Source organism: Salvelinus sp. IW2-2015, linkage group LG4q.1:29 (genome assembly GCF_002910315.2).
Source record: "Salvelinus sp. IW2-2015 linkage group LG4q.1:29, ASM291031v2, whole genome shotgun sequence".
NCBI classification, from domain to species: domain Eukaryota; kingdom Metazoa; phylum Chordata; class Actinopteri; order Salmoniformes; family Salmonidae; genus Salvelinus; species Salvelinus sp. IW2-2015.
Window position 1 is genome coordinate 72124993 of NC_036842.1, and position 25503 is coordinate 72150495.

A 25503-nucleotide genomic window follows, 5' to 3' on the forward strand; every position below is an offset into this window, starting at 1 on the left:
AAATGATCATGTGTGTCTCACCAGTATGTGTGTGACCTGTGTGTGCGGATGTGTGTGTGTGTGTGGTTGACCTGTGTGTGTCTGACCTGAATACGTGGGTGTGTGTGTGAACGGCCACGTGTGTTTGTGCGTGTCTGTCTGTGTCTGACGTGTGCGTGCCCGTGACACTACTAACCTGGTTGATCTCACTCTGCTGCGCAAGGCCCTGGCTCTCCCTCTCCTCCCTCTGCTGCTGCAGCTGCTTCCTCTCCGCCTTCACCTCCCCATGCTTGGCCTCCAGCTCAGCCACCTCCCTCCGGAGCCTCCCAGCCTCCTCCCCCAGCTCTGCTTGGGCTCTCTGCAGGCTMGCTTCAGCCCCTGCCACCCGGGCCTGGAGCTCTTGCACCTCCATCTCCGTCTGGTGCAGGCTGGCCTGGGCTGTCTTCTTGGAGGCCTGCTCAGCCCCCAGGCAGTCCTCCAGCTCCTGGAACTCCTTCTCCCTGCGACCAAGCGTCTCTGAAAGCATCTGGGGGAAGGAACCAGAGGGGGAATAGTGATGAGTGATTATGGTCCTGTGTAACTCACTTGGTAAGAGTGTGGTACTAGCAACGCCAAGGTTACGGGTTCAATTCCGGGCAGGGATCATAACAAATGCAAGTTGCTTTGGACAAAAGAGTCTGCTAAATGGCCTACAGGTTGTGGAGAACTTGAYTTTCAGAAGTTTTGAAAGAAAGAAATAGATATGCCGAATAGATTAGCATAAGGGGCAATCTGCTAGAGGGCGTATGAACCTTCCCTCTTCAGATATCGAGGTCATGTGTAATGGAAAGTATTATACACACCCTTAGAATAGTTGCCATCGGGAGATGTTTACCAAAGTGAGGATATGAGGATTAATTTAATAGGAGTCTAATTAACAGCCCAGTACCCATTAGGCAAAACAAAATATACAGATGCCATCTCACGTATCATAGTGACGTTGGTCGTTCAACCTCTGAAAAGAACACTGCATCCTTACAGACCTGCATGCAAGGCAGAGCAAGGGGGAATTAGATTTCTGAGCACATGTTTTTACGACAGGTTCTTGAATACCGGTGTGTGTGTGTAGTAAACTTGGCACAAGGGCGATGAAAGAATACAATGGTGTTAATGACAGTGCTGCTGAGTGGGGGGTGTGACAGGGACATAAAACACCCACACACAGATCCTTTTTCCCCTCCTCTCTCCGGTCCTCCTCCTGTCCCACAGCAGCTGAGCCTCTTCTTTCAACACCTCTGTCCATCCCTCTCCTTCCAATGTCCTTGTTTAAACCTTTGCCTGTCTCTCCCCATCTACTGTCTTTTTGCATATTTTCTTTCTCCATACTCCCCCCCCCCCCCTTCTCTTTATTTTTACCCAACTGTCCTCTCTCTATTCTCTGTTTAAACAATACATCCCATCTCATTTCCTAGTTGTGGGTCGTCCTAGCAGCGCATGTGTGTATCCAGTCTCCATGCAGACAAGCTGATTTAAATTTCATTTAATTATACTTTCGGAACCAGGGAAGTCACATTGAGATATTTTCAACTGAGAGCCCGGGTGGAAGGTCTGTGGTGGGCTACCTTTCTAATCACCCCTCTCTCCCAGACACCTACTTGGGAGATGGAGAGCAGCTGTGCTGGCAGCACGACCAACACGGTTAACAAGGGGGGGGGGGGGCTTTAAGGGCCATAGTTTGGGTTGCCAGAGTTTAAAACTAAAAAGCCACACTGGCGCATCGCTGCGGTTACCTGCGATCGTATTTCAGCCCAAAGTGACGGGTTGCCAGGCCAGAGCAGAACCACTGCTGGTTTAATTATAGGCCTGTGTGCCAATGAAAGCTCATCTCAGGCTGGTGACAGCAGAGCACTGTGATGAGAAGGTGGTACGTGAGGAAGCTGGGTTAATTAAGAGACTAAAATAATGGCCTGGCAAGGCTGGCATATTTTTACATGTCTATTGCTATTTCAGGTTGCACATCCTACAGTGTGAGTGTTTGTATTTCATCTGGTGTTACGATTGTAAAGCTGTTAAAACGATCAAAGTGTCTTAACGGGAGGTGAATTTGTGATGCTGGTGACATGGACTGATGGAGCATCGATTAAACTATGGGAGGGGAAGTACTCGTTGTTGGTGTGTGTGTGTGTGTGTGTGTGTGCAGGACCTGGCTCTGTTGTTGCAGGTTGTTCAGAGAGCTCTGTAGTTGGTGGATCTGCTGGGTGTACACTGCTGCCTCCTGAGGTCCCTTCTCTAGCTCTGCCTTCAGCTGAGAGATGGTCATCTGGAACACACAAAATCAATGTGAGACACTTTACTTTGTTTACATTAAAAAACATTCACATACCATGTGCTAGATTCTGGTCGAGTGGTCAGGAGGACTTCACATACCCACTGGCGACTGGGCTTTAAGCACAGCCTTGGGAATTTTATAAAGAATGCTTTTTAAAACATACAATCAATCTACCTGCAGTGAAGCTGCTCAACATTTAAATTACATTCAGTAATCTAGCAGACAGTCCCATCCAGAGTGACCAGGGTACAGTGCCCCGCCCTAGAACACATGGACAGATCTCCCACCAAGTACAATCGGCCACCGGCCCAAGTTCCCAAKCGCCAGGCCACCAACCATCCAAGATCGTCCCCCCAAGTGCTGCCCCTCAACCATCTGAGACTCTCCCTCCCCCTCAACCTTGTTACTTACAACCTCATGCTAATCACATTAGCCTACATTAGCTCAACCGTCCMTGGAAGGGACACCGATCCCGAAGAAGTTTTAATGAGCCAAGTCTGTTTTTACAGCACTTTCATATTCAAAAGGGTCCACCTGCCTTGCGGATCATTCCTGACTGTTCGCACATTCGCATCGACATTTTTGTTAATTAGTATCATCACACCTTTTGAGTTCKTWTGTCCATGACAGAAACTTATTTCGCCGCCCCATTCCTTTTCCCTCGCAACTTCATCTAAAGTTGTGGAGTGAGTTTCCTGTAAACAGTATATTTTATATTCCTTTTCTTTTAGCCACATCAATACTGATTGTCTGTTCTTATAATTGTAACAATTTAGCAGATAAGTGACTATATCCTTATTTCACCCTTTACCATAGCTAGACACTATTCTCAGTCTAAATTTACAATAATTAGTGGTTGTAAAATTACTGCCATAAGAGGTATAATGTCTAAATAAATAATAACCCAGACAATTTGCATGGTTAAGTGGCCATAGCCTCAATATTCAGGATTATAATTGTAATCCATATTGTATAAATATCATAGTTGCATTAAACATTATTTTAAAAGCATTCACTTGGCAAGCCAGCAAGCCTACAGAGCATCCATACAGTACGAAGAGTCGAGCAAAGGCATAACAACTAATAGGCAGTCAAATACACACAAACAAACATACAGGCAGCAGAGACACCTAAAATAAATAAACCCCATTTCTGATAACTAAATAGTCACTGAAACATTCATCCATAAAATTGAGAGGAGATTGAGGTGCCCGAGTAAAACAGCAATGCTTTACCTCCAGTTTACAGAGCTTCAAGAAAGGGAAAAGGGAGAATTGGGTGAGGAGGAGTGGAAGCAAAGGTTGGGAAGGGAAAGTGACAAAGCAAAGAGGCAGGCACTAGTAGACAAACAACACATGAGCCTAGAATAACACAGAAACCCACAGAGCAGTGACAAACGGTTTGCCCACCAGGTTTGAGCTGAGCAAGGCACTCAGAGATTAGGTGATTTGTTTCAATCATCTCAACATTCAACCAACTGGCTATCATTGAAGGGATCTACTACAGCCGGGTGGATGGTAGTGTAGTCTATCGCAGGTAAAACAGGTTATGGACATGGGGTGGTGCAGTGTAGCCCAGGTTGGAAAGGGGGTGGATGGGTAGTGTAGTCTACTAGCCCATGTAGGACTACAGGATGAGCCGAGCAAGATCTCCATGAACCTAGGAGCTTTGTTCACGATTCATTATTCAGTTATAAGGGCCAGGTGATTCCATGACAGTAGTGACCTTTAAGAAAATGCATTCATATGTAAAGTACTTCAGATTTTTATAAACTGAAGTGATGAAAGTTGTAATCTATCAGGAGAGCCAATTTAAAGTAGTGTGTGTGTGTGTGCTTAAAGCAAATTTAGCATATTTCTGCCAAATAATTTATGTTTCGACTGCAGTTGTTGTAAACAGAAAACACAGAACAAGAGGCTGATGCATCACCCAGGAGAACCAGTGGGATTCTAAACTATTGTCCCAAGCAGTCAACTCACCACAACAGCAGCGCTCATTTATTAATTACAGCTGAAGGCTATTTCATAATTAAAACACCAGAACAAGCGATTAGTGCTTTTTTAGGTCGATTTCAGTTAAATAGTTAACGAATAACCAGTTTTCAATGATTAAAAAAACAATGCATAGTGCAATTAATGTTTGTGGGTTGAATGCTGCAACACAGAATAAAACAATTAATAAAAGTCCAATGATGGCAGTGACTGCCCATTACTGCTCATCACTTAAACAGAATTTATTCACATTACTTTAATAAAATATTTCAGCTGTTGCATATATTACATTTGGTTTATTTGATGATTTTATTATTTCATTCCAAGTCATGATCTCATCTCTATAGAGCTGCTTCCTATGCTGTCTGACAAAAATCCCTATTTTGGTAGTTCTTCAAAGTAAATAATGCATACTTTTATGACTGCTGAATACCAACTATCAATCACTTAGATCATGTAAATTCAGGTAGAGATACCTCGAAGCAACTGCTCGCTATCCCTCTCGATCGCACATTCTTCTGTCTCTTCTCTCCATGTCTGCCCCACATAGATCAGACAAGTAGGTGCGCAATGGATTATGGTCATTGTAGTTCATTACCAAGTTTTCTGCACTAAATTATGTAGAATATTGGCCTGTTGGAAACTACAACTCCCTACTACACTGCACAGTTCAGGCTTGATCTGATTTATCTCTAGAGAACCTGCACATTGAGTTCACAGAAAAATACAGAATTAAATGGAATTCAAGTAATTAAACTGACGGCGGTCAATTAGTTGTTTAAAAACTGAAACCCCCCCCCAGAAATGTAGGTTAATCGCTCAGCACTTGAGCCAAGGTCTTTTAATATTCTAATGTCTTATTCATTCAGTCCCTCGTTGTTCAGTTAAATATATCAACCAAAGGTCTGTATTGCAGTCCAGAGAGGAGACGGATGGGAAATGGCAGAAAGAGATGGAGGGGGGGGGGTCTAAGCAGACACGCTTCATCCAAAATTGCACCCTATTCCCTGTTTAGTGCAGTTTTTGAACAGGGCCCAAAACTAGTACACGATGTAGGAAATAGGGTGCCAATAATGATGTAGCCATAGTCATAGAAAAACTCCCTCCTAATCTTCTCCTTCCAAAGCCTTATGGGTTCAGTAATGCAGGAAATATCGCTGAATTACGCAGACAGACACCGCAGGATTGGGAAAGGAAGTTCAAGCATCCCTTTATTAAAAACATTGAATATGAAGGTTATTTTAGTTAATCGAGAGCTTGTTAAAAAGGACCATCTTAAGTATTTAGTATTTAATAAGATCCCTATTAGCTTCTGCCAAATGTACACTCCTGCAAAAATACAATATAACAATGCGTGGGTGTGCGTAGAGTGTGTGTCTTGTGTGTGTTTTGTTTTTACTATCCTTGTGGGGACCAGAAGTCCTCACATCAATACTTCTCACAAAAGACAGAGATGCATTCAATCTCTCCTCTACTTTAAGCGAAGAGAGATTGATATGCATTTTCTTGATATAAGCCATCCGTGTACATTTAAGGCCCAGCCATTCTGCTCTCCCTACTACGCTCTCTTCATCACATCCTGAATGCCCTTTTGACTCCCCTACTATCACATCAATACTTCTCACAAAAGACAGAGATGCATTCAATCTCTCCTCTACTTTAAGCGAAGAGAGATTGATATGCATTTTCTTGATATAAGCCATCCGTGTACATTTAAGGCCCAGCCATTCTGCTCTGTTCTGGGCCAACTGTAATTMACCTATGTCCTCCTTTGCAACATTTGACCATATAAGTGGACAGTAGTCCAGGTGTGATAAAACTAGGGCCTGTAGGACTTGTTTGGTTAATTGTGATGTCAAGAAAGCAGAGACGCACTTTATCACAGCCAGATCTCTCCCCAACTTAGCAACCATTGGGTCAATATGTTTTGACAATGTCAGTTTACAATCTAGGGTTCCACCAAGKAGTTTAGTCTCCTCAAGTTGCTCAATTGATACATGATACATTACAAGATTTAGATAAGGTTTAGGGCTTTTGATATATTAAGGACTAGCTTATMATTAGCCACCCATTCTAAAACTGACTACAGCTCTGTGTTAAGGGTTGCAGTGATTTCACTTAATGTGGTAGCTGATGTGTATAATGCTGAGTCATCAGCATACATAGACACACAGGCTTTAAGGCTAGTGGTAGGTCATTAGTAAAAATAGAAAACAGTAAAGGACCAAGACATCTGCCTTGAAGTATACCACACTCTACTTGGTTTAAATTAGAGAGGTTTCAATTAAAGAAAACCKTCTGTGTTCTGTTAGATAGGTAGCTCTCAATCCACGATTTGGCAGACGATAAAGCCATCACATGCTTTTTTCAGCAGCTGATTATGATTGATAATGCAAATAGCTGCACTGAAGTCTAACAAAACAGCTCCCAAAATCGTATAAATATGCTGAAAGTCTGTTGTTAATTTGTTTACTGTGAAATAGCATTGCATCTGTTCAAACACAAATTCTCCCAAAAATGTACTATGGGTCGGTAGTAAGCTGATTGGTCAGCTGATTGAACCAGTAAATGATGCTTTGCTATTCTTGAGTAGCTGAATGACGTTTGCTTCCCTCCAGGCCTGAGGACGCATACTTTCCTGTAGGCTCAGATTGAAGAGAATAGGAGTGGCAATACAGTAGGTGCTAGGAGAGGGAAAGCCAGTGGAATTTCTAATCAGTGTTCACGACCAGGCAAAGGTTGTAGATTGAGAGTAAAGGCCATCTGTTTTATTTATAAATGGTTAAACAATCACAACTTCATATCCACTTGGACACCCCTTCTATGATGTAAAGAATGTGATAAACAATTGTGAAAGGGCATTTAAACATGTCCTTATTAATTCACAGAGGTTCCTGACTGTATGACAGTGTGTATGTGTGTGTTTAAACATTATTAGAAGCATGTTTACCAGTCTCCCTTGTGCAAGAAGAGGAGCTAATCACTAGTTGACTAGCTTCCCTAAACCTTTGGGCCTGCCTTGCACTGAGGGATAGTGAAGATACTAGCAGTACATACTGGACCAGTAACATAAAACTAAACCAAGATGGGCCATTCCCCCTGCAGCCTTACCTCTGAGGTGGTGTGGTCAGCCTGCAGCTGCTCGTATTGGCTCTTGAGGCGTACCGACTCCTCCTCCCTCTCGCGTGTCATGTTGTCCATCAATGTCTGCACCTGCATCAGCTCCTTCTGCAGTACCTGCATGTCCTCAACTCCTGGCCGCTGCAGCTAGGGGGCAGCAGAGAGATCAGAGGTTAGGGCAGAGGGGCAGACATTTGGGGCATCAGAGGGGTTAGGAATTACTGGACCACTTTAGGGTTAGGATGTAGGTTTGGGGTGAAAATAGAAAAAGGAAAGTGCGGAATTTAAGTGTTGCTGGCAGTATAGAGTTCATAACGTCATAAGCGCCCTTTTCTTAAATAAGAATTTGTTCTTAACTGACTGTCCTTGTTAAATAAAGGTTACATTCTGCCCACTCCTCTGACATAGAAATTAATGACAAATTAAAACGATATGACTTATCTAGGTAGAGATGGTAACCCCAGCAATCCCGGTCCTGAATAGTTCCTTCCTCAAGACTAGTTCCACTTCCATCATAAAATACATGGTTATATACCTTACTTTAAGACAACTCCAGTCCTCTTCCAAAAAAATATAATTATCCATGTAAGTGAAGAAATGACCCTATTAGGGGTGAACATCTATGAAGGCTCCAGGATATCCGAACAGACAACAACAAATTGGCTTAATTTCAGTGCATTTCAGTTTGTTAGCTTTATCCGTGACTGTTCTCTTTGTTGACAAATGGTTCTCGGAAACTCAGCCCAACATCCTATATGTTTACTAACAGGAGTGTGAACATTGAAAAGAAAAAACTTTTACACGAAATTGGGATCAGAATTATTATATATTTTTTATTTATTACGGTGCAGTTATCACAAAACCTTTTTCATGTTATAGCCTAACTAATCAATAGGCTTTAAAGGCCTGGGCAAAGTTATGTAATTTAAATGTAAACAGCATAGTGGYTCAATTTCTAAGAGCAACAACTAAGAGTGTTGAAGCATGAGGCTCTGTTGCCCTGGCTACCATGCTGTGAACAGCGTGAAACGAGCCCATGCAAACACGCAGATACAGAGTGTGACTGTGTGAGAGCAAAGTGTTGCATCTCGCTCATTTCAATTTCCTAGCCTATTCATTGAAGTTGCGAGACATTGCAAGCCAAGAAATTGCGAGAAATAGCATTCCATTGCGAGATACCACTTTTGATTGCCGATAGACAGGCCTAGTGCAAGGTTGACTGTCTGCCTGGTGGCCGACCTGCCTATACTGTGCCCCTCTCCTCTTTCTCTGTCCCTTGCTAGCTTGCTATGAAAGATGCAAGCGTTTGTGTTCTCGGATGTACGGCAACTAATCAGTCTCCTCCATTCCAAAGATACTGAATCTTAGGAGCCGATTCCTAGCGGAATCTAATCTTGACACTCGGAAATGGGAGTTGACCTGCAAGAAGTCGAGGAATCTATTCGTTGGGAGTCGACTCTTGATCCCTACGTCATTGTCCTTAACAGTTGGAAAAACMGCAGAGAAAGACAAGCGACAGCAGCGAAGTCCTGTACGGCAATACTTTGAGAAATGAGAAGGAAATGAATGCTTTGCCGGGTGGAATTGAGTTACAGTAATGGTAGTACAGGTGAAATGCTAAACCATCTGAAAGGGATGCCCTGTGAGACCCAAACCGTTGCTGGCAGCAGTGCAGCTGCATTGTGAKTTCACGTGGAATTGTATGAATTTTTCTTTATCGTTTTAATGGAAAACCGATACATTTCATTTGAAACATTAAGAGAAATGTTAATTTTGTCACATCCCTATTTACTAACAGGTAATGAGTAATGAGGTAATGAGTAAGAGGTGGGAGTAAAATATAGGCTACATGCAAAATATAGGCTACATGCAAATTATTATCAGTGCTCATCAATGAACGTTTACTTATTCTCAAATATTGTACAACAGTGTGTTAATATATTAGTGCACTGTGACATGTCCATAGCTGTACAGTATGTATAGAAAGTGTCCTACATGTATGTGTGCCTGAGTGTGTGTACGTGTATATACATGACTGTGTGTGTATGCTTTTAGGTATGCATGTCTGTGTGTATGCAGTCTCTGTTAGTTACCAGTTCTGTGTGAAGCCGGTCCTTGTCCTGCCTCTCTCTCTGCAGCTCCTGGATCAGGTTGGCCAGCCTCTGGTCTGCAGCCTCCCTCAGGCTCTTTTCCTCATCATAACGAGACTTGATGTCTGTCAGGGTCACCAACATACCCATGTTAAATTGAATATCCCTTCACAGAACAAAGTATCAAATCTATCCATTTATCTTCCATCCTAACCCTAACCTCTGAGCTAGTCACTGTACTATACCTGCCTATGGAACATTACACAATGTATAGTGAAATTAAAATGGTTGTTCAATCAAAGCAGCTTTAGATGAGCTAAATGAACTACAGTGAGCTCCAAAAGTACTGGGACAGTGACATGTTTTGGTATTTTGGCTCTATACTGCACTGTCAGCTTTAAATTTTAGGGCATTTTCATCCATATCATTTCGAAATTACAGTACTTTTTGTGCATAGTCCCCCCATTTTTAGGGCACCAAAAGTATTGGGACAAATTCACTTATATGTGTATTAATGATTACATCAAGCTTGTGACTCTACAAACTTGTTGAACGCATTTTCTGTTTGTTTTGGTTGTGTTTCAGATTATTTTGTGCCCAATAGAAATTAAATGGTAAATAATGTATTGTGTCATTTGATAATGATGAGTGAGAAAGTTAGACGCACAAATATCATACCCCCAAGACTTGCTAACCTCTCACCATTACAATTACAGGGAGGTTAGCATTTTTTATCCGTACTCATGGTAGCATCCACATTAATGTAGATGGATATAAAATATATTCTATTCTTATTTACAATAAAAGTGACAAAATGACATTATTTACCATGAATTTCAATAGGGCACAAAATAATCTGAAACACAACCAAAACAAATAGCAAATGTATCCAACAACTTTGTAGTCACAAGTTTGATGTAATCATTGCATAATAGGAAAATGGGACCAAATACTAAACTTTTGACTACGTTAATACACAAGTGAACTGGTCCCAATACTTTTGGTCCCCTAAAATGGGGGAAATACAGTTTGTACAAAAAGTGCTGTACTTTCTAAACGGTTCAACCGATATGGATGAAAATACCCTCAAKATAAAGGTGACAGTCTGCACTTTAACCTCTTCATCATTGTATCATTTCAAATCTAAAGTGCTGGAGAACAGCGCCAAAACAACAAAAAATGAGTCACTGTCCAAAAAACTTTTGGAGCTCAATGTATATCTCAGACTGCACTGAACACAACATATGACCCAGATACAAAGAGTGGAGAATAATATCCAATATGGTTTCTAACAGAGCAGCCAGCAGCAAACTTAGTGCTCCCAGTCACACAGACTCTGGATTTAAAGATAGCTGCCAGGCCGCCACACACTAACCCACTATCTCTGTGGCCAGCTGGGCAGCCTTCTGCTCAAACAGGTCTTTCATCTGCTTGATGTTAAACTTCTCCGTCTCCYCCTGGTTCAGCTTAACCGCCAGGGCTGCACAAAGAAACGGAAAGGAATGAGCAACAATAAGAAAAMAATTCAAGAACTGGGTCGTGATCATTTGAGAATACAATAACAAAACATTGTGCAAGGGAAAATAAAAACAAACATTTCTTATTGGACGATTACATATAAACTCAGCAAAAAAATTTACATCCTCTCACTGTCAACTGCATTTATTTTCAGCAAACTTAAAATGTGTAAATATTTGTATGAACATAACAAGATTCAACAACTAAGACAAACTGAACAAGTTCCACAGACATGTGACTAACAGAAATGGAATAATGTGTCCCTGAACAAAGGGGGGGGGGTCAAAATCAAAAGTAACAATCAGTATCTGGTGTGGCCAACAGCTGCATTAAGTATTGCAGTGCATCTCCTCCTCATGGACTGCACCAGATTTGCCAGTTCTTGCTGTGAGATGTTACCCCACTCTTCCACCAAGGCACCTGCAAGTTCCCGGACATTTCTGGGGGAATGGCCCTAGCACCCAACAGGTCAGAGACGTGCTCAATGGGATTGAGATCCGGGCTCTTCGCTGGCCATGGCAAAACAGACATTCCTGTCTTGCAGGAAATCACGCACAGAACGAGCAGAATGGCTGATGGCATTGTCATGCTGGAGGGTCATGTCAAGATGAGCCTGCAGGAAGGGTACCACTGAGGGAGAAGGATGTCTTCCCTGTAACGCACAGCATTGAGATTTCCTGCAATGACAACAAGCTCAGTCCGATGATGCTGTGACACATCGCCCCAGACCATGACGGACCCTCCACCTCCAAATCGATCCTGCTCCTTCGACGATAGAGGTGAATCCGACCATCACCCTGGTGAGACAAAACCCCGACTCATCAGTGAAGAGCACGTTTTGCCAGTCCTGTCTGGTCCAGAGAGGAGGGTTTGCGCCCATAGGCGACGTTGTTGCCGGTGATGTCTGGTGAGGACCTGCCTTACAACAGGCTACAACTCTCAGTCCAGCTCAGTCTATTGCGGACAGTCTGAGACTGATGGAGGGATTGTGTGTTCCTGGTGTAACTCGGGCAGTTGTTGTTGCCATCTTGTACCTGTCCCGCAGGTGTGATGTTCAGATGTACCGATCCTATGCAGGTGTTGTTACACGTGGTCTGCCACTGTGAGGACGATCAGCTGTCCGTCCTGTCTCCCTGTTGCGCTGTCTTAGGCGTCTCACAGTACAGACATTGCAATGTATTGCCCTGGCCACATCTGCAGTCCTCATGCTCCTTGCAGCATGCCTAAGGCACGTTCACGCAGATGAGCAGGGACCCTGGGCATCTTTCTTTTGGGTTTTTCAGAGTCAGTAGAAAAGCCTCTTTAGTGTCCTGAGTTTTCATAACTGTGACCTCAATTGCCTACCGTCTGTAAGATGTTAGTGTCTTAACGACCGTTCCACAGGTGTGTTCATTAATTGTTTATGGTTCATTGAACAAGCATGGGAAACAGTGTTTAAACCCTTTACAATAAAGATCTGTGAAGTTATTTGGATTTTTACTAATTATCTTTGAAAGACAGGTTCCTGAAAAAGGGACGTTTCTTTTTTTGCTGAGTTTAGTAGTTCTCTGTTTCGGGATGGTTTTCTTCTTCTGTTTGTGGCTTAATGAACATGATCTTAAATCACTCACCAGAATCCTCTGAGCCTGCCTGGTCGTCATTATGTTGACCCTGAAACGAGAGGAACACTGATATGTCCATACCAGCTAAGCAGTGTATCACACATAAGAACTGCTTAATTGTCCAAATTGATTGTGGAGAACCCTTATTTCATGTCAACTCCCTCAGGTATTCTGGTAAGATGAGAGAAGCCATGAAAAATTWATATTCAAATGTTTAATTTCTACGGGAGTGGCTGTAATGAGATATCATTTGATAGTAGACATCTTAGAGGAATTACTTGCTTCAGGTGTCCTTGCACTTTGTCCAGCTCCTTCTTCAGCTCGCCAGAGAACCATCGCTCCTCCTGACAGATACACACGCGTGCGCACATACGTTAAGCAGTGAAGAGCAATGAACCTAAAATTCTCTATAGGCCTAATCTCTCCCCAAAAATGTATGATGGTACCTTGAGCGATGTCTGCAGTTCTTGCAACTCTTGCCGGAGAAGAATAAAGTCTTCCCTGGAGGAGGAAAGGAGAAGGACATTTACCTGAAATGTTTATTATTGTTCTGAATGTATACTGGACATTTTGTAATTACAGTACAAGATCAAAAAGAAGAAAATAACGCAATAATGACGATTATGATAGGAGCTACAGTTGAAGTCGGAAGTTTACATACACTTAAGTTGGAGTCATTAAATCTCGTTTTTCAACCACTCCACAAATGTCTTGTTAACAAACTATAGTTTTGGCAAGTCGGTTAGGACATCTACTTTGTGCATGACACAAGTKARTMTTKCAACAATTGTRTACAGACAGATTATTTCACTTATAATTCACTGTATCACAATTCCAGTGGGTCAGAYGTTTACATACACTAASTTGACTGTGCCTTGAAACAGCTTGAAAAATMTCAGAAAATTATGTCATGGCTTTAGAAGCTTCTGATAGGCTAATTGACATCATGATAAAATAATGTATATGTTGAAAGATAATGATAAAATAATTCCACTCTGAAACCTTATAACTGTATGAAATTGATTAGAATCATAAAATTATAATCTGATGATGTGTGTAGTTTTAGTCGGAATTAGGTTAAACAATGTATCTGTATAGTGGAAAAACACAGACTGTCTGAGCAAGGCGTAGCTTAGGATTTGAACTTGGATGTGGGTGCCTAGGAAAATACCCGAAGAACAATTAAAACTGTGTTTGGACCGACCTGGCTAGGCCTCTAAGGAACTTATGATAGCATAGGGAGTACTTCTCAAGGTTTCTCTAATCTCGGGGGAACGGAACTGCCGGCTTGGTAGTGATAAACAGTGGATACAACTCACCTACTGTTCGTGTGTATGTATGTGCGTAGGATATCTACTGTCTGTGTGGAAGTATGTGCGCCGCTATAAAATGGATGTCTTTGTATAATGGACTTTAGAACGTTCTCTGAATAAACTGTACTATCTTCTTGCATAAGCTGAGTCTTTGACTAATTATTATTAAACCCATGGTCTTATAGATCTCAGGGATTGGTCATAGCTACTGATTGTCAGTTATTAAATTCTCGTGACACATCATTTGAGTCAATTGGAGGTGTACCTGTGGATGTGTTTCAAGACCTACCTTCAAACTCAGTGCCTCTTTGCTTGACATCATGGGAAAATCAAAAGAAAGCAGCCAAGACCTCAGAAAAWWWTTTGGCCCTACACAACTCTGGTTCATCCTTGAGATCAATTTCCAAATGGCTGAAGGTACCACYWTCATCTGTACAAACAATAGTACGCAAGTATAAACAACATGGGTCCACGCAGCCAGCACACCGCTCAGGAAGGAGACGCATTCTGTCTCCTAGAGATGAATGTACCTTGGTGCGAAAAGTGAAAATCAATCCCAGAACAACAGCAAAGGACCTTGGTGAAGATGCTGGAGGAAACAGGTACAAAAGTATCTATATCCACAGTAAAAAGAGTCCTATATCGACATAACCTGAAAGGCCACTCAGCAAGGAAGAAGCCATTGCTCCAAAACCACCATAAAAAAGCCAGACTACGGTTTGGAACTGCACACGGGGAGAAAGATTGTACTTTTTGGAGAAATGTCCTCTGGTCTGACGAAACAAAAATAGAACTGTTTGGCCATAATGACCATCGTTATGTTTGGAGGAAAAAGGGGAACGCTTGCAAGCTGAAGAACACCATCTCAACCATGAAGCACGGGGATGGCCGCATCATGTTGTGGGGGAGCTTTGCTGCAGGAGGGACTGGTGCACTTCACAAAATAGATGGCATCATGAAAAAATAAAATTATGTGGATATATTGAAGCAACATCTCAAGACAGCAGTTAGGAAGTTAAAGCTTGGTCGCAAATGGGTCTTCCAAATGGACAATGACCCCAAGCATTCTTCCAAAGTTGTGGCAAAATGGCTTAAGGACAACAAAGTCAAGGTATTGGAGTGGCCATCACAAAGCCCTGACCTCAATCCTATAGAACATTTGTGGGCAGAACTGAAAAAGCATGTGCAAGCAAGGTGGCCTACAAACCTGACTCAGTTACACCAGCTCTGTCAGGAGGAATGGGCCAAAATTCACCCAACTTATTGTGGGAAGCTTGTGGAAGGCACCCTATACATTACCAAGTTAAACAATTTAAAGCAATCTACCAAATTACTAATGAGTGTATGTGAAACTTCGACCCACTGGAATGTGATGAAAAAATAAAAGCTAAATAAATCATTCTCTCTACATATTCTGACATTTCACTTTCTAAAATAAAGTTATTCTAACTCACCTAAAACAGTGAATTTTTTAATTGGATTAAAATGTCAGTAATTGTTGAAAAACTGACTCAAAGTATTTGCTAAGTGCATGTAAAACTTCTACTTCAACTGTAAATATATAGATGAGCGATGGCCGAACGCATAGGCAAGATGCAGAGATTATAGAATACAGTATATACAGTGGCAAAAATACGACCACAAAATGATAGCAAGTAATCTTCCCATCTTCAACCACAACACAGATATGAGCCAAGTCTCCACATCTCTTTCATAAAAAATACACAATTCAACATGCATCGACAGACAATTATATCATCATTGAGGACATTTTAATTTGCAAAACTATTATATCTGCGAAACAAAATGAAGGGGATATTATTTATAAGTGGAAAACATAAATATTTGTCATAATTTATCTATCGTTCGAGAAACATAACTAAAGAATCTGGCACTCTACAACAACAACATGCTAAAACATCTGTCCTCTCTACAGACCCTTCGTCTCGTCCTACTCACTCTGCTTTCTTCCTTTAATGAAGTGTCTACCTACTTGTGGCCCACCTCCTACTCAAACTACTTATATCAGCGTATCATAGAGAATTACAAACTCTTCCTATCAACCTGCTAATAATCCAATAGTAATCACAAGCTCACCTAAACCTCCATCCACAACCTCTCCAAAACAAATCCCACACATATACACAAAGCTCATAAGCTGACCCACCACCAGACGAATGAGCCAACGAGAACCAATAGAAGATGAGACCCTGTCACAAGGCCAGAGCACCCTAGAGAAACGAACTAAAATTGTCTATTGGACACCAATATCGGATCAACAATGCCTGTAAGTATTTACTGAAAAGATCTAGCAAATATACGAAGGCTGCGTAGGGCAATTTAGTAGAAATGAAAAATTCAACGAATGACAGGATCCACTATACAATACTCCCATTCTATCTGGAGCTCCACCGCAGATCTCACCCGGCCGAAGTCAAAATAGATTCACAAAACCGGGTGACAGAGCAAATCTCCAGAAACCACCTCACGGGACTAGTGAATGACCTGCAGAGAGCTGGGAACCAAAGTAACAAAGTCTACCATCAGTAACACACTACGCCGCCAGGGACATCAAATCCTGCAGTGCCAGACGTGATCCCACCTGCTTAAAGCCAGTACAGTGCCAGGCCCATCTGAAGTTTGCTAGAGAGCATTTGGATGATCCAAGAAGATTGGAGAATGTCATATGGTCAGATGAAACCAAAAATATAACTTTTTGGTAAAAACTCAACTCGTCGTGTTTTGGAGGACCAAAGAATGTCTGAGTTGAAATCCAAAGACACCATACACCTACTGTGAAGCATGGGGTGGAAACATCATGCTTTGGGGTTTTCTGCAAAGGCCAGACGACTATCCGTGTAAAGAAAGAATGAATGGGGCATGTATCGTGAGATTTGAGTGAAAACCTCCTTCCATCAGCAAGGGCATTGAAATAAACGTGACTGGGTCTTTCAGCATGACAATTATCCCAACACACCGCCCGGGCAACGAAGGAGTGGCTTCGTAAAGAGCATTCAAGGTCCTGGAGTGGCCTAGCCAGTCTCCAGATCTCAACCCATAGAAAATCTTTGGAGGGAGTTGAAAGTCCGTTGCCCAGCAACAGCCCCCAAAACAGCACTGCTCCTAGAGAGATCTGCATGGAGGAATGGGCCAAAATACCAGCAACAGTGTGTGAAACCTTGTGAAGACTTACAAAAACGTTTGACCTCTTATTGCCAACAAAGGTATATAACAAAGTATTGAGATAAACTTTTGTTATTGACCAAATACTTATTTTCCACCATAATTGCAAATAAATTCATTAAAAATCATACCACATGTATTTCTGGATTTTTTCCCCTCATTTTGTCTGTCATAGTTGAAGTGTACCTATGATGAAAATTACAGGCCTCTCTCATCTTTTTAAGTGGGAGAACTTGCACAATTGGTGGCTGACTAAATACTTTTTTGCCCCACTGTACATATGAGATGAGCAATGTAGGATATGTAAACATTATATAAAGTGGCATTGATTAAAGTGGCAAGTGATACATTTATTACATTCAATTTTTTATTATTAAAGTGGCTAGAGATTTGAGTCAGTATGTTGGCAGCAGCCACTCAGTGTTAGTAATGGCTGTTTAACAGTCTGATGGCCTTGAGATAGAAGCTGTTTTTCAGTCTCTCGGTCCCAGCTTTGATGCACCTGTACTGACCTCGCCTTCTGGATTATAGTGGGGTGAACAGGCAGTGGCTCGGGTGGTTGTTGTCCTTGATGATCTTTTTGGCCTTCCTGTGACATCGGGTGGTGTAGGTGTCCTGGAGGGCAGGTAGTTTGCCCCCAGTGATGCGTTGTGCAGACCTCACTACCCTCTGGAGAGCCTTACGGCCCGACAGGATGCTCTCGATTGTGCATCTGTAAAAGCTTGTGAGTGTTTTTGGTGACAAGCCAAATTTCTTCAGCCTCCTGAGGTTGAAAAGGTTCTGTTGCGCCTTCTTCACCACGCTGTCTGTGTGGGTGGACCATTTCAGTTTGTCTGTGATGTGTACGCAGAGGAACTTAAAACTTTACACCTTCTCCACTACTGTCCCGTCGATGTGGATAGGAGGGTGCTCCCTCTGCRGTTTCCTGAAGTCCACGATCATCTCCTTTGTTTTGTTGATGTTGAGTGTGAGGTTATTTTCCTGACACCATACTCCGAGGGCCCTCACCTCCTCCCTGTAGGCCGTCTCGTCGTTGTTGGTAATCAAGCCTACCACTGTAGGGTCGTCTGCAAACTTGATGATTGAGTTGGAGYCGTGCATGGCCACGTAGTCACAGGTGAACAGGGAGTACAGGAGAGGGCTGAGAACGCACCCTTGTGGGGCCCCAGTGTTGAGGATCAGCGGGGTGGAGATGTTCTTACCTACCCTCACCACCAGGCGGGGTCGAGACCCAGGGTCTCGAGCTTAATGACGAGTTTGGAGGGTACTATGGTGTTAAATGCTGAGCTGTAATCGATGAACAGCATTCTTACATAGGTATTCCTCTTGTTCAGATGGGTTAGGGCAATGTGCAGTGTGATTGCGTTGTCTGTGGACCTATTGGGGCGGTAAGCAAATTGGAGTGGGTTTAGGGTGTCAGGTAAGGTGGAGGTGATATGATCCTTGACTAGTCTCTCAAAGCACATCATGATGACGGAAGTGAGTGCTACGGGGCGATTGTCGTTTAGCTCAGTTACCTTAGCTTTCTTGGGAACAGGAACAATGGTGGCCCTCTTGAAGCATGTGGGAACAGCAGACTGTGATAGGGATTGATTGAATATGTCCATAAACACACCAGCCAGCTGGTCTGCGCATGCTCTGAGGACGCGGCTAGGGATGCCGTCTGGGCCGGCAGCCTTGCGAGGGTTAACACGTTTAAAATGTTTTACTCACGTTGGCTGCGGTGAAGGAGAGCCCGCAGGTTTTGGTAGCGGGCCGTGTCAGTGGCACTGTATTGTCCTCAAAGCGAGCAAAGAAGTTGTTTAGTTTGTCTGGGAGCAAGACATCTGTGTCCGTGACGGGGCTGGTTTTCTTTTTGTAATCCGTGATTGACTGTAGACCTTGCCACATATGTCTCGTGTCTGAGCCGTTGAATTGCGACTCTACTTTGTCTCTATACTGACGCTTAGCTTGTTTGATTGCCWTGTGGAGGGAATAGCTACACTGTTTGTATTCGGTCATGTTTCCGGTCGCCTTGCCATGATTAAAAGCGACCGGAAACATGACCGAATACAAACAGTGTAGCTATTCCCTCCACAAGGCAATCAAACAAGCTAAGCGTCAGTATAGAGACAAAGTAGAGTCGCAATTCAACAGCTGCACCTTGTGTTGGGACAATAAAAAGGCCAATCTAAAATGTGCAGTTGTGTCACAAAACCCAATCAAACAGATGTCTCAAGTTGAGGGAMCGTGCAATTGGCATGCTGACTGCAGGAATGTCCACCAAAGCTGTTGCCGGAGAATTTTATGTCTTTTTTTTTWATGTTATGTCATTAAAGTTGTATTTATTTTTTCCTTTTTTCCACAAACAAAAACAAATAAAAAATAAAACATTGTACAAAATAAAAACATCCAGACATATCCTCCAACATAGCACACATACACAGTCAAATAGTATCTCACAAGGTAGAACTAAATGTGTTCACAAACGTAAGTAATCACCTCCCTGTCTTAGAAACATGACAAATAAAAAGCTTATAGAATTGTCATTTCTAAAAAATAAATCAAATCATGTAACAAATGAGGAATTTGCACTGATCACTGTTGGTATCGTTACAGCAGCTCCTACTCTGAAACAGTGGATATAATCAATGTTGGAGGTAGCATCTTATGAACAAATGCTTGCTAGGCTACCTACCTTGTTCAGGGGAGGAACGCCAGATTTTTACCTTGTCAGCTCGGGGATTTGATCCGGCAACCTTTCGGTTAATGGCCCAACGCTCTAACCACTAGGCTACCTGCCGCCCCAGATAGCTTAGCAAGCATTTGTTCATAAGATGCTACCTCCAACATTAATTATATCCACTGTTTCAGAGTAGGAGCTGCTGTAACGATACCAACAGTGATCAGTGCAAATTCCTCATTTGTTACATGAGGTAACTCTGTTCTATCGCCCAAGATACATATTCTCTGTGAAACTGGAATTGTTAAACCCAACCAATCCTCCAGATATTTCAAAACATCCTTCCAGAAAGGTAGCACTAATGTACATTCCCATATTGCGTGTAAAAAATGTCCCTGTGTCTTTTTGGCATTTCCAACACAGAATATTTGGTCTTATGAAACTTTGTTGGGTTCCAATAAAACCTAAGTTACCCCCTGGCTTCCTTTTTTTCCTCCCTGAGCTGGACAAGCTCTTCAACCAGGTATCATCCTCAATTTCACACTTAAGGTCAATTTGCCATATTGTTCTGAGGTTTTTACAGTCTATACTCTGCAGATGATAAATATTGAGTAAAAAATGTGCTGCTTTATGTTCGGGTAATTCCAAATACTCAGCTATTGGGTTATTTCCAGGATTTAGTTTTTAGTCGGTTATACAATTCTCTCAATTGTAAATATTTCCAGAAATATCCTGTCTCCCACATATTTTTGTACCAAATCTGAGTATGACATTAATAGATCTTCATTGTACAGATCACCTATAGTTTGAATTCCTTTCATTAGCCACTGTTTCCAGTACAGAGACTTCTTTCCTAGCTGTAGCCTAGGATTGTGTAACAATGACTAGTATCCTTGTTTTAGATTCCGCATATGTTGTGTACTGTTCTCCACATCTCTTTTGAGTGTAACAAAATTGGGTTGCGAGTTTCAACAGACCTCTCCCCTATAAGACTGTGACAGAGTATCAACAGGGGTGAAAGGATAACTTTCATCCCATTCTATTGTTATCCAATCCAAGCCAGCATCCCTTTTGCCCCAACGATTCGCCAATTTAGCCATTTCAAATGATAAATTGTACAATTTAACATCTGGTAAAGCGAAGCCTCCTACATCCCTTGGTGAGCACACAATCTTCATATTAATCAATTTTTTTCCCTATCCCACAAAAAGTATTTAGTTAATTTGTCATATTGTTTAAAATACAAGTCGAGAATATTCAAAGGTAACATTGAAGACATATAATTAAAATATTGGGACCACAACCATTTTAATAACATTGATCTTTCCTCATAAAGAAAGTTTAATATTTTCAAATTTTTCTAAATTGGTCTTAATCTTGACTAGTAGTGGCTCAGAATTTAGTCCCATCACTTCCTCCAAATTTGAGCTCAACTTAATACCCAAATATTTCCTCCCATTAGGAACCCATTTGAAATTAAATAGGGTTAGGTTCCAGAGTAACATATGGCATTGCTTCCGACTTACTCCAATACATTTTGTAGCCCGACATACTAGAATATGATTCAATACAATTAAGCAATCGGGATCAGAGACCAGCAGTAGAATATAATCTGCATACATAAGCAGCTTGTGTCATTTGCCTCCATGTACACCCCTAATTTATGGATCTGTTCTCATCATTGTCGCAAAAGGCTCTAAAACTATGGTAAACAGGAGGGGAGAGCGAGCAACCCTGCCTTGTGCCTCTAGAAAGACAAAAAAAGGAGACATAATTCCATTCGTAAATACTGTTGCTTTAAGATTGGAATAGAGGATTCCTATACATTTACAAAAGTCAGGTCCAAAACCAGGGAGAGAAAAGAGAAGAGCCCACTATACCCTATCAAATACCTTCTCAGCATCTCAAGAGAGCAGTGGTAGGAACTACGGTATATTTGAGCTGTTTAACCACATGAGATGTAAGAGCTTCCTCATATTATCAGTTCAGGTCCTGTTCTTAATAAATCCTACTTTGTCACTATGTATAATATTAGGTAGTGCCTTCTCTAAGCATATTGCAAGGGTCTTAGTAATGATCTTACAATCCACATTAAGGAGGCTGATAGCTCTAAAATTCCCAGGTTCTGTAGTATCTCTATTCTTCTTAGGAATCAGTGATATCAAAGCCTCATTAAAGGTGTCTGGAAGGGAGCCATTTTTAAATGCCTCCTGGTAAACCACTGTCAATACAGGTACAAGAATGTCAATATACTTTTTGTAGTATTCTACAGGAATTCCATTCAGACCAGGTGGTTTCCCTGCTTTCATAGATACAGTAAGATGTGTCTATAACCTCCTCTTCTGTTATAGTACGGTCCAGGTCCTCTACCTGGCTATCTGATAATCTAGGTAATTATATACCAGACAAAAAAAGTATCCATATCTATGGGGCTCGCTGAAAAGGAGGATGTATATAAATCTTCATAAAAATGTTGAAACACACTTTGTCACCATCTTACTGCCCTTCTTAATTGCTGGAATTACATTAGAAGTGTTATGCATTTTTAGTTGTCTTGCTAGTAGCCTGCCTATCTTCTCTCTTCCCTTATAAAACCTGGTTCTAAGTCTAAACAGCGCATATTCTGCCTTTTTGTTATACATTTAGTGCAACTGAAAGGTAAATTTGCAGGCAGTTTGAAATGTGCTATTTGTGAAATGTCTTGCCAAATTGCATCACCGCCTGGTATGGCTACTGCTCAGCATCTGACCATAAGGCGCTACAGAGGGTAGTGCATATGGCCCAGTACATCAATGGTGCCAAGCTTCCTGCCATCCAGGACCTATATACTAGGTGGTGTCAGAGGAAAGATTTTTTTTTAATTGTCAAAGACTCCAATCACCCAAGTCATAGACTGTTCTCTCTGCTACCGCACAGCAAGTGGTACCGGAGTGCCAAGTCTAGGACCAAAAGGCTTCTGAACAGCTTCTACCCCTAAGACCGCTGAACAAAAAATCAAATGGCCACCCGGGTTATTTTACATTGAACCCACACCCCCCAATTGTATTTTACACTGCTGCAACTCGCTGTTTATTATCTATGCATAGTCACTTTACCCCTACCTACATTAACAAATTACCACGACTAACCTGTACCCCCGCATATTGAGTCGGTACCGGTACCCCCTGTATAAAGCCTCGACATTGTTATTTTATTGTGTTATTTTTTTATTAATTATCTTTATTGAACTGCAATGTTGGTTAAGGGCTTGTAAGTAAGTACTCGGCGCATGTGACAAATAGTTTGTTTTGATTTGATGCTTTTGCAGCGGCTAATGCGGATCCTAATAAATACCAAAAATACCAAGAGGACAGGACAACTAAGTATCCTTATAGTGTGCTACAGTAAAGCCAGGAAGAAGACAGTGGTCTTACCGGCCAGGGCCCATGTGGGAGGGCTGGTCTCCTGAATCGTGGTACAGTTCATAGTGCTTAAACAGTTCCTCTGCAGAGTTGTGGGACTTCATGCACTGGGGACAGATGAATCCCTGCACACAGACATAGGCTAGACATGATCAGACTACGGAATACAGGATAGGGATCATGGCCCCACAACTAAAACGTTCAGTGGTACAGTAGGCAATATGGTCCATCAGGTGAGTTACACAAGTAAGAGACACGTGTTACCTCAGAGGTCTGGTCATTGTTGAGGTCTGCACTGGGCTGGTCTGACTCAGAGTTCTGGGAGCCTCCTTTCCCAGGAGTCTGTGGGAGGGAGAGAAGACAAAGGAGGGAGGTGACATAGTCAAATTAAAATGAGTCACAGCAGTGGACATCCTGTTAAGCCATCCATTCGCTGAAATCTACCCAAACAAGTAGCGTTGGCATGTAATGGGTATTGAAGAACAGCTCCGTGAGATACATTTTTGACACCGCGCCCATAACTGTCTGAGAGACTTCCGTTTTTCAACTGTTAAATTAATTTATGTGGGGCTGCATCACAAGGGAGTGTGTCTGAGTCAGAGAGAGAGAGCGACAGAGCTAAGCTTTACCTGTACTTGGCACTTCCACTAGTGTCACCTCAGGACACATAGGGCTGAAACAGAACGCCCCTTAACAGGAGTGCTACTCCGCACACACAAAGATGAATGAATCACTCTGTTTTATGAGGTTAAACTACTTGTAATAGTCTATATCTAAGGAGTCCAAAAGCACAACTCGAAGCAGTAGGCTAGGCCTACTTTCTTACTGTCTGACTGACTAATTGTCAACATTGAGTGTAGAGAAGTTATTCAGTTCACATGAGGATGATTAGCCAAAAGAACAAAGCAGTGTAATCTTCAACTATGTATGGAATTTAGGGAATCTTTTTTTTTCTTTTTTTTTGTTGATAATATTGAATAAATATCCATTTAGGTTAGCTATGTTGGGTGGGTTTGTGCTATCCCCTGCAGCTCTATAATGCCACTGCAGAGTCTGTGACCGAATTATTGGACATAATATACTCTACAGGAATATCAAAGTTCCAGTGGGATATCTGCTACTCTTAGAGTTACGATCCAATTTGTAAGAATGAATAGAGTGAATGTAAAATTGTTTTCAAAATGGTCACCATCTGCTGGTGATTTGAAGGATATGCAATGACAAGTAAATGGGAGAGCTGTGACTGATTAGGCTACATTGCCTACTATACCAATTTCTCTGTTTAAAATGGGCCATAACTTTAAAAGAAGCAGAGATCCCACTGGAACTTTGATACGCCCGTAGAGTATATTTAGTTCAACAATATATAGAAACATTTGCCAAATCCGAAATAGTATATTTTCAATATTCATGTTTATATGTTCATTTATGAATATTGAAAAATATAAGACAATTGTTATTGAAAACAAAATACTACTCATATTTCAGAGCAAGTGGTAGAGCTTCTTATGACACCAATTTTTTTGTGGCACAGATTAAACATTATGGAGTCTTAAAGGAGGCCTGGGTAAGGCAAAAATGGCATGTATATAATATGCAATTTTTTATTAATTATTTCTCAATTATACTTTTAGATATAAATGTAAAATATATGTCAACAATCCTTCCTCCAAAGGAACATTCTATGGACTACATACATTTCCTGAAAATCATGGTATTAAAAATGCACTATGCCAAAATCGCTCCACCATTTCCTGGTTGCTAATATTTTAGTAGTTCGCCTAATTTCAGTTTGTGAGATAAAAGAAGCAAGTATAGTGTAGAGCAGACGCGCAATGCCGGCGGGGGTACACCAAATATATATATATAAATCACAATATATGATATAAATCACAATATATATATATTCCTTCACATTTTCAAACAGTGCATTTATATTTTCCAACAGGGCTATACATTTGGGTGAGGTTTTTTCTCGCCTGAGTAGCCTCGTTTCACTGCCAAAAATAACATTAACAAATCTAGTGTTCAGCGAAATAACAACACAATGTCAAATACTTCTAACCAACCTGCCCTCAAATACACCTCTCCTGTTTTCAACCAAGATCTCAGCGATCACTGCCTCATTGCCTGCATCCGTAATAGGTCTGCGGTCAAACGCTCCCTAAAACACTTCAGCGAGCAGGCCTTTCTAATCAACCTGGCCGGGGTATCCTGGAATGATACTGACCTCATCCCGTCAGTAGAGGATGCCTGGTTATTCTTTAAAAGTGCCTTCCTCACCATCTTAAATAAGCATGCTCCATTCAAAAAATGTAGAACCAGGAACAGATATAG

General features: G+C 41.7%; 1 protein-coding gene across 1 annotated transcript in view; it reads right to left on the reverse strand.

Moving 5' to 3' along the window:
* LOC111962490 (early endosome antigen 1) overlaps positions 1-25503 on the reverse strand; it is a 53252-nt gene that overhangs the window by 18587 nt on the left and 9162 nt on the right. Inside the window, exons 2-11 of the mRNA XM_023985611.2 lie at positions 23431-23508; positions 23179-23291; positions 13054-13108; positions 12886-12951; positions 12617-12656; positions 10864-10968; positions 9492-9613; positions 7390-7545; positions 2162-2278; positions 176-505 (exon numbers count right to left, since the gene is read on the reverse strand). Coding sequence (XP_023841379.1) covers positions 176-505; positions 2162-2278; positions 7390-7545; positions 9492-9613; positions 10864-10968; positions 12617-12656; positions 12886-12951; positions 13054-13108; positions 23179-23291; positions 23431-23508 — 1182 coding nt within the window. The remainder of the gene's footprint in view (positions 1-175; positions 506-2161; positions 2279-7389; positions 7546-9491; positions 9614-10863; positions 10969-12616; positions 12657-12885; positions 12952-13053; positions 13109-23178; positions 23292-23430; positions 23509-25503) is intronic.